Here is a 14401-nt window from a genome sequence, read left to right as displayed (position 1 = left end):
TGGTTCGTTACTCAAATTTGGGACACCCTGTATAATAAATGTTTATTTTAAAGTAAGGTAGACCTAAATAGCTACTAGTTTTGTATTTAACGTTTTTTGCTAACATAGTAGTTAAGGGGGTGGTCAAAATTCAATCAATCACCCTGTACGTCCCCCAGTTATTCAGACATGTGGACCGAAACCTTTAAAGAGGCTGGAAGGGCATTGTTTGGTTAGCAAATTCTTGGAAACAGCTTACGTTTGAGCTATTTTCCAAATAGAGAAAGTTCGGGAAGTTTGTCTTGATCAGACAACTGATTGTTTGGAGCGATTTTCACCGATATTTGGGCACTGAATTGACAGCAGAGGAAGATCCGACACACAGGCAAAGAAAAGATCTACTAGAGGTGATCTGCACTCGTGATTGGAACTGTGGGTACCCAAAAAGACCAAAAAGACTTTCAAGTTTTGCTTTTGGCAAGTAGAATATTATTAGTTTTAAGTTTCGTAAATAAGTTAGGGTAGAAGATTGTCTAGTCTATTTTAATATTTTGATAATCTATAATTTTTTGAATCAAAACGGTTTAGAAATTTAGTCCTTAAAAATTTTTTGGCATCTCTTATTAAAAACAACATGTCAAACGAACCTTTGGATACGGGGGCAAAATTAAATCGGGTTTTTTTAAGGGATAACAGAATTCACGATTAATTATTTATTCACTTAATATTCTTTCAAACTATTGAATTTAATATTTGTTTTGCATTTCTCGAAACAAATGAGATAATAAACTTTGCTCTATCGCTGACTTACCCTGTACAGAAATACATAAAATTGGAAAATTTAATAAATCCCGCCGTGCATGACAGAAGAGACATAAAAATGACATGACGGCCTCAAAATGTTGACAGGTGGAGACCTCTGAGACTCGAAAGAATTCAAACACGGCTTCACTTTATTACCACAAAGATTAAGATCTATCTATACCCTGATTATTATAACATTAGTTGCACGTCATAACACAGGTGATTGTATTGCCAATCGAACTACTGGACAATAACATTGCATAGATACAAAAATTTAAATTACGCGCCTTAAAATATGTTGGCAATAGAGCGCAATGTTGTCGTCTGTTTTTCGATTTTCTTGCTACCGAGCTATTCCGATCACCGATTATCTGACTCGATCGTTATACGTCTCGAAGATCCTATTTTACGATCCTGTGGTCATTAAACGGTTTACTTGTGGCCAAACAACATTTCAACAACCTGCCACGTAGCAGTCTGTTATACCAATACCGTCGAATACTGGCTCCAAGCAACTTTATTCTATTAGATTTTTGTGCGAAGCTTACATATAAACGGTAATTCAAATTGGGAATTTTAACCATTGGGATTTCGAAAACTATAAGAGATACGAGAAAGTTTAAATTGGGCATAGTTGCGCAATTTAAAGCTCAACCCAATTCAGTTTTAAAAATTTCGATTTTCTAAGTACTTCCGAAAATATCCAAAAAAACTGAAAATTTAATTGAAAAATTTGATTTGAACTTTATTTCTAACCTTATTTGAAGAGATATCCCAAAACTAAAAGCATCTTTTCATTGCCACTTTTTCCCAGCTATTCGATGATGGATTCAAATTTGCCACACGACGTTTCGTTTTTTGGCAGACATTATCAACTTTCTTTTTTTTTATGGACGCCGCCATATTGGATTTTTAGCCCACCAAATAGTACGTTTTATTCTGATTTTAGTGATGTATAATAAACTTATGATTTGCTTCATAAATAACAGAATAATTCAATAAAAACTAATTTTACCTTAATTGGCATTGAGTTAATGAGACGTTTTATGAAGATTACATGGTAGTACTTGTCACACGAAATTGGCCTGAACATACTTAGTCACAATGAGGAAAAACGAGGCAAAATTATTTTAAGCTTCATCACAAATTTGATACTAAGTTAATAATATGAGAGCAAGCCAACTGTTATTAGTAAGCCATCAGCCCCACATAACTTTATTTAGTTAAAACTTAGCCAAAACATGGCTCGATTTGGTGTTTTTCAAAATTCAATATTAAATTATTTAAACTTGCACTTAACATTAAAATTAGTTTATATTGAATTTTTTTTTCATTTATGAAGCAAATCATAAGTTATTATACATCACTAAAATCAGAGTAAAACGTACTATTTGGTGGGCTAAAAATCCAATATGGCGCCCATGAAAAAAGAAAGTTGATGATGACTGCCAAAAAACGAAACGTCGTGTAGTAAATTTGAATCCATCATCGAATAGCTGGGAAAAAGTGGCAATGAAAAGATGCTTTTAGTTTTGGGATATTTCTTCAAATAAGGTTAGAAATAAATAAAAACAAAAAATCTAATTTTCAGTTTTTTTCGGATATCTTCGGAAACACTAGGAAAATCAAAATTTTTAAAACGGCATTTAGTTTTAGGTTTTAAGTTTTAGATTGCGCAACTTTGCCCCAATTTAACCTTTTTCGTATCTGATATGGTTCCCAATGGTGAGGGTCGAATTTGAATTACCCTGTATAGTTTGATCTAAAAATGTGTTTGCAGTACTAAAGCTAAGTATTACCATTTACTAGCCTGAGTAAGCTTATTCAACCAATAAACAACATTGAATTGTTAAGCACCTGCCTGAAAATCTACGCAAATAAACATGTCTCCATTATTACTCAAAGTTTATAGGTACACAAATGCCGACTAAAACACATCAGATCTCAAACTCAAGGTCTCCTATTTTGATTCGTGAAGACTTTTATTCGGAGAATGTATTTAAATTAATTAAAGCAATTAATATTTTTGACAATCTCAAGGTAGAGCGCTCATTTGAACTGTGTGCTGTGTATTGTTCTAGAATAAGACTGTACGGGTGATTGGTTGAATTTTGACCACCCCCTTAACTTTTGTAATTTTGGCTTTAGCAAAAAATTTTAAATACAAAACTAGTAGATATTTAGGTCTACTTTACTCTTAGATAAACAGTTGTTGTACAGGGTGTCCCAAATTTGAGTAACAAACGAAACTTATGTTTTTTTAAATACATTCACCAACTTTTTATACGATATTTGAATTCTACGTCAAATTCTAGGCCTAATTGATGTAAAATGTCTGTATCAATATTCAACTTTTTCCGCAGCAGCATCTGTTATACTTATTGTATATTAACAATATTGCCTCGACTATCTGATTAAGGGTTAATTTGATTATTCAAATTTGGGACACCTTGTATAATAACTGTTTATCTAAGAGTAAAGTAGACTTAAATATCTACAACTAAGTTGCTACAACTAGTTTTTTTACTAAAATCAAAAATAAGGAAGTTAAGGGGGTGGTCAAAATTCAATCAATCAAGAACGCTGCTGCGGAAACAGTTAAATATCGATACAAACATTTTACATCAATTAGGCCTAGAATTTGACGTAGAATTCAAATATTGGATAAAAAGTTGGTCAATGTATTTAAAAAAACATAAGTTTGGTTTGTTGCTCAAATTTGGGACACCCTGTATAATAAATGTTTATTTTAAAATAAGGTAGAACTAAATATCTACTAGTTTTGTATTTAACGTTTTTTGCTAAAATCAAAATTAAGGTAGTTAAGGGGGTGGTCAAAATTCAACCAATCACCCTGTACGTTGTTTGTGTTTATTGTGCACCATCTGGTGATGTGATCAACTTTCTGATAAAATTGGAATCAGCTATTTCTGCTCTCCCTCCGAAGTCAAACATTATTGTTTGCGGCGATTTTAATGTGTATTTCCTCTCTGCTTTGGACCCTAATAGTAGTGTGTTTGAATAATTGGATCCTAATAGTAATGTGTTGAAGTAATCAATTTAATTGATTCTTATGGCTTACGCATGCACGTTGAGAGGCCAACACGAGTTACATCTCATTGTTCAACACTGGTAGATTATGTTATCTCCAATTTTGATAGGGAGAGTGTCAATTCTTGTGTATCAAACAGTGCAATCTCTGACCATGAGATAGTGCACTGCGGTTTTTTAATTGATAGAAAAAAGACTAAAATAGTGAAGCGCCGTGGCAGAATGTTTACTAAAAAAACTTATGATAGGTTTTCGCGGCTGGCGGTTTTAAGGGATTGGAGTGCTGTGTTGGGCTCTGAAAGTCCTTTGGAGGGTTATCATGCTTTGTTGGCAGATATTTTTAATACTTGTTTCCCTATTAAATCTATAAAGCCAAAATCACGAAAATCTTGGATTACTAAGGGCATAAAGGTATCAGCCAGGAACTTGAGGTCGCTCCACTACATTAGAAAATTTAATATGCAGAACCCAAACTTTATTACATATTTTAATTTATATAGGACCACATACCGTAGACTAATAAAAACCGCGAAACAACTTTATTACAAAAATAGAATTGATTCTTCTTCTGACAAACAAAGAGAAGCCTGGCGTATTGTAAATGAACTAATGGGGAAAAAGAGTAGCAGTACAGTAATGGATTTTAAACGCAATGCAGATGACTTGAATGATTTTTATTGCAACGTGGCCCATCACTTATCGGGATAGATTAAAAATGATGTAAATTTCGAAGAGTTTTTGAGAGATGGATATGTGCCTGATACATTCTTCTTTGCGCCCACTAATGAACATGAAATAAGAAAAATTATTTTAGAATTGGACAGCAAAAAGGCTCCAGGCTGGGATGGAATTTCAGCCACAGTATTTAAAAACCTTCCAGATAATGCTATTAGAACTCTTGCGGAGGCCGTGAATCTCTGTTTTGTTTTGGGCGAATTTCCCAGTTGTTTGAAAGTTGTCAATATAGTGCCCCTGTACAAGGGTGGAGATGAGGCAAGTCCTTCAAACTATAGACCTGTGGCACTGTTGCCAACGTTAGCGAAAGTGATAGAAAAGCTGGTGAAACAACAACTAATAAACTTTTGTAAGATAAAAAATATTTTAACTCCGGTACAGTTTGGCTTCCAAGAGAGGACCCATTTTATTCTTGCTTTATATAAATGACATTGTGAATCTTGACATGTATGGGCAGTTTACACTGTTTGCGGATGATGCAACTATTCTGTGGAGTGGCAGGAATGAGCAAACATTGACTCAGCAAATAAACCATGACTTGTGTCTTATGAAGAACTGGTGTGACGCTAATAAATTGTCGCTTAATATTCTAAAGACAAATGTTATGTCATTTAAATGTAATTTGGGTCCTGTGTATGTTGAAAACCAATTATTGAAAGAAACAACTCAAAGCCGATTCTTGGGACTAATAGTGGATGACGCATTAAAGTTTGAATGCCATATAAAGACCCTCAATAAAAAGTTATCATCCAACTGTTATGCTTTAAGAATAATTTCAAATGAGCTGGATAAAGGCTTATCAAGGCAAGCATATTTCGCATTGATAGAGTCCCACTTGCGTTTTGGCGTATGTTTTTGGGGATCCTGCACTGGACGGCTTCTGCATGCGGTATTTGTCTTGCAGAAAAGAGCGGTTAGGTACTTAAGCGGGGCTAAACCTGGTGACTCGTGCAGGCCGCTCTTTGTTGCAAACAGAATTTTGACATTGCCAGCTTTGTTTATTTTGGAAACGGTGTCCTTGATGTATAAGAAGTACGGCACGACCCTGTGTGAGAGTTTGTCTGCTTATGTCACCAGGCAGTCATATATGTTGCCATTACCTATTCCGGTGACCTCTCAGGTGCTTAACTCATTGGTGTATAATGGACGTGGGCTGTTCAATCATTTGCGTACTGGCATCAGAAAGATTTCTGAGGGGGCAGATTTAGAAAGGAGGTCAAGATGTTGCTCATTGAGAGAGCCTACTATAATGTTAGTGAATATTATGCGGAACGGTTTTAAATTTCTAATTGTCTTTATGTGCATATGTACCTCTCGTGACTGTGGGTTGGTGAATTTGTATTTTTATCTTTATTTGTATGTGTATAGTATGGCTTTGTTTACAACTATTTTTAGTTAAAAAACAATAAAGCGTATTTTGATTTGATTTGATTTTGAAACATTTTATTTTTTCCAGAGACTGACATTTTTGGGTAGCATTAGATTTTTCATAAAAATTTCTTCAAACATAAATTTTTACAAATTTTATATCTCAAAAACTTCTTGACAATGGCACCCATTAAGTGTGAAAGAGTATATTTTTTGTGTACAACATATTAATAATAAAGTCATAGAAAAAATAAAATAAGCGTCTAAAATGTTTTCCAGCGGGTTTAAAATAAAATAAGTGGATTGCAACGTGAAAACTTCCGGCTCTGCCATATGAGATACCACAACATCACTCAGAATGCCTTATTGAATTTTTAATTTGTTGTATTTATTTTAGAGAAACATGTAACCATCAAGAACCTAAATCAAGAGCTTAAGAAAAGAGAGTTAAAGAAATACTACATATTGGTGATACATCTCTGCGAAAGTTGGTAAATGAATTAGGTTTCAAATTTAGACGAAATTCTATGATCCAAACGGAGACTTCTCATAAATAAAAAATGTTATTTCGCTCAAGATGTTTTTGATTCGCTTTGGTATAAGGTTGTTTTAGTGCAAATTTGCAGCCAAAGATATCTACTTTCTGAGTGATAATACACGCAAAATTTTAAACGTGACGAAGCTTTAGACACGCCCTTTTCTATAATATTGTCACGAATAACATAAATTGCACTAAGTTCCGTTACCTAGTCGGGCCCCGGTCTCCCCTAGTGCACTGTCTGAATCAGCAAGACCGGCAAATTGGGGTCACGATGTGGGTATTTAATCAGCGTCTCAAGCCATCGACGATTACCGAACTCTGGGGTCATCCCCAGAGGGAGGTCACGAGCGACAGTCCGAACTTTCTAGTGCCCGGACGGCTCGTTACACTTGGACGGCTTGGCGACACTTCAGAAGGGCTTACGCACCTACCACTATACGTACACACCCACACACCCCCTCTTGGTCAGTGTTCACTGCCTAATAAAGAAGACATACTTAAGCTACGATCTTGTTTCTCTTCCTACGCCACCCCCTAAACGTGACATGGTGGAGGCGCCCCGTTCAATCCCCGTCTATTAATCTTCATATTGATAGACACACCCTCGCCAATTGAAGCCAATTAAGTCACGGGAAAAAGATGAAGGAATAACAGAGAAGAAAGAAGAGAGGCAAAGACCAGAAGAGAGACAAAGAGAGAGAAAGAAAGAGAGATCAGGAAGACGACACAACAATGCCCACCCCAGAAGAATCAAGCGAGTTTTGAAGGACCAGCCTGCAGGTCCGCAGTTGCTTGAACTGAGTAGGGCAATATCAAGAACGGCCTGTAGGTTGCCCTAAACATTTTAGTGTATAGGATCACATATTAGTTTGTATAGTATTGGGTAAGATAAAACTAAATTTTTTGATGACTAGGTTTCGTAAAATAAGTGTATGTATAGTTAATGAAATAACAATTTTTTCTAGACCAGTGACGCCATTCCCGACCTAGGTACTTTGCTGAGGTAGCAAAATCGCGCAAGTATCAGGTGTTTTGTTTATAATAAGGTCAGATGCTAATACATGTTATGTCTGTTTATGTTATTGGAGTCGGGCTTGTTTGCTAATTAATTGTTGACTTTAGGGGCCACCTAATTACCTCGTTGCGTCCATCGACAAATTGACCTGATTAAAGAAGCGAGAAGAAGAGGAGCAAGCCTAGGAGAAACCAGCATCTTCGGATGGGTTCCGCACCGTCGGTTCTACAGCCGCGTGCACCCAGAGTCCCTTAAATGACGGGCTGAAGAAGGTTCTCCAGATGGGCTTAGAAATGATGTATAGTAGTCCAAAGCAACGTGTGCTAAAAAGAGAGCACGCAATGGACCAAAGATGTCGAAGCTAAGCGATGGATTTCCGCTTAGACAATGTAGTGCCGAGAGAAGGTACTAGAAGATGGTGCCCGATGCAGGGGACAATTTACGCTTAAATGAGAAGGCAAGAAGATGGACGCAACAACAAGGTTGAAAGGTGACCCAACGAAAGGAATAAGTGTTTTTTGGGTATGCAAACATGACAACGTTTAAAAATCGAGAAGTAGTTAAGATATTTGTTCAATAAAGTTTTTCCACCCCTTTTCTAGAAGATAAGTAACATGTATTAGTTTAAGAAGTAATATTTGATGATAGGTTGGTTTAAATAAAGTACTCCCCCACCTGCATTAGAAAATAAGAATAGAAAATAAGTGAGTTGATTTTGTAAACATGGACGGGAGATGTCACGAATAACATAAATTGCACTAAGTTCCGTTACCTAGTCGGGCCCCGGTCTCCCCTAGTGCACTGTCTGAATCAGCAAGACCGGCAAATTGGGGTCACGATGTGGGTATTTAATCAGCGTCTCAAGCCATCGACGATTACCGAACTCTGGGGTCATCCCCAGAGGGAGGTCACGAGCGACAGTCCGAACTTTCTAGTGCCCGGACGGCTCGTTACACTTGGACGACTTGGCGACACTTCAGAAGGGCTTACGCACCTACCACTATACGTACACACCCACACACCCCCTCTTGGTCAGTGTTCACTGCCTAATAAAGAAGACATACTTAAGCTACGATCTTGTTTCTCTTCCTACGCCACCCCCTAAACGTGACAATATGAACACAACAGGTTTGTTGACGAAAACTTGATTTGATTCATAAGATTTTAAATGACGTAGCTGCCAACAATTTAAAATAGATTAGATAGAATAGATTTTTTGAGAAAACGGAAGACATTAGCAATATACAAGCACGGCACTGAAATCACATCGAAAAAGTGTCTTAAGAATGTTTTTGTTTCAATGGCTAATCACGATATTCTAATAAACAAAACAAGTTGTGAGGAGTTTTCAAAATAAGCGAAATTTGAAAAACGCCCTCTAGCGTCGCGAACTGACAAGATATCGAAATACGGTTTTTGCCATTAACCTTTTCTCAAAAATCGACCTCTAGACCTGTATATTAGTTTTTTCCTATGTTGCCGGAAAATCGTGTTTTCCTGTATAAATCAATAAATAAAATAGGTAACGAGATTGTCTGGTCTTGTTATGCACAAAGGGTTTATAATAGTCCAGTTGTGTTTTAATTATTTTTCCATTTGGTTTGTAGTTGTATGAGTCTATCAGTTATTTTGTACATGTTTGTACGTTCGTAGAGAAGCTGGTTTGATGGGCTGTGTAGTGTATTTTCAGGATGTTTTATTTTAGTTATCAGTCAGTGTATATCTTTTAGTTTTGTAGGTAATGTTGGCTCTGAGTAGGTGTCCGTAGTCCCGGAGTAGTTTGTAGACAGTTATAGTTGGAGAGTTGTATTTTGATTTGGTGGTTAAGTAATAAAAGTTGGTTCTTAGCGGCATTTAGCGTTCGTTAGTCTCCAGCTGTTGAACCATGTCATGGTATTGTCAGTCAATGATTCATTTGATTTTTTTGATTAATTTGGAATATGGGTCATGGTGTCAAAACTAGCCCACTGGCGGAATAACATTCAACTTTAACTATATTTTGGTTGATTCTTATTGCCCAAGAAATGCTCTTTTCAACGATACCAAATTTGTTAAAATCGGTCAAACCGTTAAGAAGTTACAGCGAGATTACTGCACAAACAATTGAACACCTCCCAAAATCTTCGTTTCTCAACTAAATGAAATTTTTGTTTTACAAAAATGATAGATAAGCTGGTTCTCTCTAATAATATGGAAAACACCTTTTAGTCTATTATGCAAAGTTTATAGAAAATGCTATTTTAAAATTTAAGATGTCAGTTCAATAACTCTGTATATTTTCAGTTCATTTGTGCGTAAAAACAAAAATACTCTCACGTCCTTCATATTGTCACTGAACAAAAATTAATAAAGTCAAAGCGTTTCAAAATGTACGGTTAGATGATAGATGGAAGCAAGTATAAATTTGAAGACATTTTCTTAAAACAAACATAAGAAAACACACTTACCCGTTCGCGAATTAAAGTGATTCTGCTTCGCAAATCCTGGATCAATCACGTATATAATATTGTCTATAGTTAAAGACGTCTCTGCAATATTCGTGGCTAGAACAACTTTTCTAGCTCCTGGCGGTGTAGGTTCAAATATTTTCGCTTGCATATCGCTTGGTAAATTTGCGTAAACCGGTAGAATTATTAACTCCTTTACTTTGGTGCCTAATCGTCTCAAACGATCTTGCAATAATTCCTGACACGTTTCTATTTCTTCCTGACCGGTTAGAAATACTAAAATATCTCCCAAGGGTTGAGTTACGTGGATCTGCAAAACTGAAATTACGCAAGCGTCCACGTAGTCCGCTTCAGGAGCTTTAGTGTAATAAATATCAACAGGAAAACGTCTTCCTAAAAATTAAGTTTTTAGAATTATATTGATTAATCCATACAAGATGTAATTGCGTGTTACTGTATAAAGCACAGTATTTGATGCTGCAAAAGTATGTCCTACAGTCCGATTCTCAAAAGTTTTTACAAACAAAGACGCATACCTATTTCTGAAACTGATTGCTAGTACCTACTAAAGAAGTACTAATAACTATTTGGCAACATGAAAATTGAAATTTGGCATTATAAAAAGAAAATGCTTGACCTCACAAGTTTCATGGGTCATGTGATGGTCAATTTTCGAAAATCAAACTACATATATGTAAACTGTTCGTCAAAATAAATAGGAGAGCAAAATTTTTGCTCTTTTTCCAGCGGCTGTTACTTCAAATTTATGATTTTAATAATTCCTTTGAGGATTAATAATTATTTAACCAACCAGTGTAATCTGTTTGTTGCTAATTCCGCTTCTCTTCCGAAAAAAAGTTATTGTCATAGTTTTACATTCAAAAAAATTATTGAATGTGACTATGATATAAATTAGTTTTTTTACAAACGCATTAAAAATTCAACTTTTAACACGCTACTTAACTATTAAAAATAGCGTTTTAAGGCGCTAGTGTAGTTAAAAGTAAACAAATAATTAAATGCTATTTCGTAAGAAAGGGCTAACGTGGCCTTTCTTGCAGTCTCATCTCAAGTTGATATTAACACGTATTGAAAACTATATCCACAAAAAGCTTTTATGTTAGATGACAGCCTTCAAACAAATTTATTTTTGAGAGCAACAATGAGCTTTATGGAATTGGTTTGACATCCCTCCATCTTTCACGAGCTTCAAAGGCTTCAAAGGTTTCAAAGTAACCTCGGATTGATTCTGGTCCTTATAATTACTTTTCCGGCGTTGTTGTGGGAGGTGAAGAAGTGGAAGTCATCGAGGATGTTGAGGGGGTTACAAGAGACAGGTTGAAAGGTTCTGGTACCTTTTTTACATGGGCTACATTGCCTTCTAGTATCTTCCCTTCTCTATATAGTATGACCTCATTTCCGTGTCTTTCAGTCACATCATAAAATAATATCTTTAGCGAAAGTCGGTGTTAACTTATGCGGGAATATCACATTTCTGTCAAGGACTTTATCTCCTGGTCTAATCTCATTTAGGGAGGATCTTCTTCTCTTGTCTTCTTTATCTTTCCCATGCGTCTTATTTGTTAAATCTTGGTCATAAGTTTCTTCGTCAATTGGGTCTATCGCAATATCATCCAAGCAGGGAATGTTGTGCCGAATACGACGATTATATGTATATTAATTCGGACGGAGACGGCTGTTGTACTATGTGGCGTTACATTGTGCAAAAATATGAAGTCCTGAACTTCTTTTGGGTAGTTCCTATTTGATTTTGTGTGGCATATTTGGATAGGTATATAGTTATTCACGTTAATCGACACGGAAAATTGTGACTAAAGTATTCATTTTCAACAAAGTTTGGATTCTAGGATGGATATAGACTTCTTGGAGGTATCTTTTAAAAATATTTTGAAGATGTACCGGTTGTCCCAAATGCAAAAAGTATCAAAGTAATTAAATTGAGGTTTGGTACGTCTAAACTTAACAGTTTCTCAGATATTCATTATTTTGTAAAAATTTAGAACAAATTTTAAGGTTTAATCACTCAACCTAAAAATTGGCTTGGAATCTATCGAAAATTATTGAGCTGTCCTATGGCTAACTGTTCGCGTTTTCTTGTAAAGTCAACATTTCTCGAACTCGCACCGATTTTGAGTGATTTTTGATTCTCTTGAGAAATTACCTTGATTCAAACTGTTTTAAATGACAGCTTAAATAGCAAATTAGCGAAATTTTTAAGAGTCAATATCCATTAAGACACTTAATAATGTTGCTGAAAGATTCAAAAACGGAGTAGGTATGTTTGTGTGTTTGTAGTCGAATGGTCGCCGTTTTAAACATTTTTATGAATTATTTTTGTAAATTGTATAGCAAATTTACAAAGTATTAAGCCACTATTCTAAGCTTTACTTAGATTAGAACGATAGATATGTAATTGGAAAAGATACCAAGTAATCTTTGAACGATATCAAAAATCAGTCAAAGTCAGCTCTAGTTTAGGAAATTCGATTTTCCAAGAAAACGTTAACTATTAGCGGTATAAAACCTTAATAATTTTCGATAGGTAACTGAATTTTGCATATACTGTAACCATAAAATAGGTTGGGTTCCATTGGATTTTGACAAGTTTATACTATTTAAAAATTTAAGTTTTTGAGTACATTTTTTGAGACTTCCTATATGAGCTAGACAATTTATCACTTTTGGATCATGAAACTTAATGTGTTATCAGCACCCAAACCAATTTTGGTCAATAAATCTCAAAGAAAGGGTGAATGTTTAAATGTTAATATTTGTTCTACATTTTTACAAATTAAGGAATATCTGAGAAACTGCAAAGTTTAGACCTATCAAACATCAATAAAATGACCTTTTATTTTCAACGTAGATTCTGAAAATAAAGTAATATACTAGATGTTCCATTTGAAAAAACATGACTTTGATACTTTTTCTGCATTTGCGACAACCGGTACATCTTGAAAATATTTTTAAAAGATACCTCCAATAGGTCTATATCCATCCCAGAACCAAAACTTTTTTGAAAGTGAATAGTTTAGTCACAATCTTCCGTGTCGAATAACGTGAATAAACCTGTATAGACCTTTCTTCAGTGCTTTGTTAAAATGTTCAACCTCATTTGCTTGTGGCCAATATGGGGCCGAATTGATCATCACCTTGACTTCATAAGTGTAACAAAACGCCTTGAATTCTTCACTATTAAAATTTGTTGCTTTGTCTGCCTTTAACGTCTTTGGAATACCTAATCTTGCAAATATTTGTTCCAGAAATTTTATAACGGTTGAAGAAGTGGTAGATTTGGTAAAGAAGACCTCGGCATAACCCGAATAGTAAATCGATTATTACGAGAAGATATTCAGATTGTCCTGTCGACATGAAATCTATGGCAACAAATTGCCATGGCCCTGATGTTAGTTTCTGTCTTTTTATTGGTGATCTGTCTGTTAGGTTGTGACACTAAGAGGCAACTTTTGACAAATTTCTGGGCATCTCAAAGTCGTTTTTTCATTACTGACTCCCCAGGGTGAGCTAGTCTTAGAGTTTGTAGTCGAAGATCAGTTGGAATAACAATCTTAATTCTTCGCAATAGAAAGGGTCCTAAAGTCGTCAGTTCCAACCGGAATTGATAAAATGCCGAGTTCTTTCCTTTTGTATCCCATGAGTTAACAAAAAATTGTATTTACGGTTTCCTTAATTTCGTTATCTACTTTAGAAGATTTTGCCAAATCAGAGATGGTTAAAGCTTTGGGTACTGCTTCCTTGACCATGAAGTATATATGGTGTAGGTTTGGTTCGTCAAATGTTGCGTCTGAGTGAAGTGTACATAATCTCGAAAATGGGTCTGCTATTTTCGATTTTCCTGGTTTGTATATTATCTGGAATTTAAACGCTTGGAGGCGTAAAACCCATCTTTCAATCCCCATAGCGTCCAGGGGTTTATGATCGGTTACCATGTCGAAGTGTAGGCCTGCTAGGTAAAAACAGAATCATTCTACATCCCCGACTAATGCCAGGCTTTCCTTTTCCGTTTGTGAATAACTTCGTTCAATGGGGCTCAAACTTTTATTGGCGAACGAAATTACTTGTGTTGTCTTGTCTTTGTTGAACTTCGATAAGACTGCTGCTGCAATCAATCTAGTGCGAAGATTAGGATTAAAGTTTCCTCAAGTTTTTCAAAGTTCTCCCAATGTACCTATAGGTTTCCATGTAACGTGAGTGTCAGCTTTTATTAAAGTCTGTAGAGGCTGCATGAACTTTCCTAGATGCAGTGAGGACGCGTAGGTTGGAACAAATTCATTTAAAATTAAGGTTTTTTTGTTTTTTGCAAATACGCTGGTACACGTCGATTTTTATTATTTTAATTCCATTTGAAAAAATGAAGTTGATGGTGGTAACTTATTTTTGGGCCGCCCTGTATACATGCATTTACCATAAAAAAAAACC

General features: G+C 35.5%; 1 protein-coding gene across 1 annotated transcript in view; it reads right to left on the bottom strand.

The window, feature by feature from the left end:
- The window catches only part of LOC145739942 (putative pre-mRNA-splicing factor ATP-dependent RNA helicase mog-4), a 77384-nt gene that overhangs the window by 40189 nt on the left and 22794 nt on the right, over positions 1–14401 (bottom strand). The window contains exon 7 of the mRNA XM_081995276.1: positions 9941–10333. Within this exon, the coding sequence (XP_081851402.1) occupies positions 9941–10333 (393 nt within the window). The remainder of the gene's footprint in view (positions 1–9940; positions 10334–14401) is intronic.

The sequence above is a fragment of the Ips typographus genome, unplaced genomic scaffold, assembly GCF_016097725.1.
Source record: "Ips typographus isolate SLU unplaced genomic scaffold, UJ_Ityp_2.0 IpsContig77, whole genome shotgun sequence".
In the NCBI taxonomy this organism is placed as follows: Eukaryota; Metazoa; Arthropoda; class Insecta; order Coleoptera; family Curculionidae; genus Ips; species Ips typographus.
Note: the sequence above shows the minus strand (reverse complement) of the source record. Positions and strands in the feature narration are given on the sequence as shown.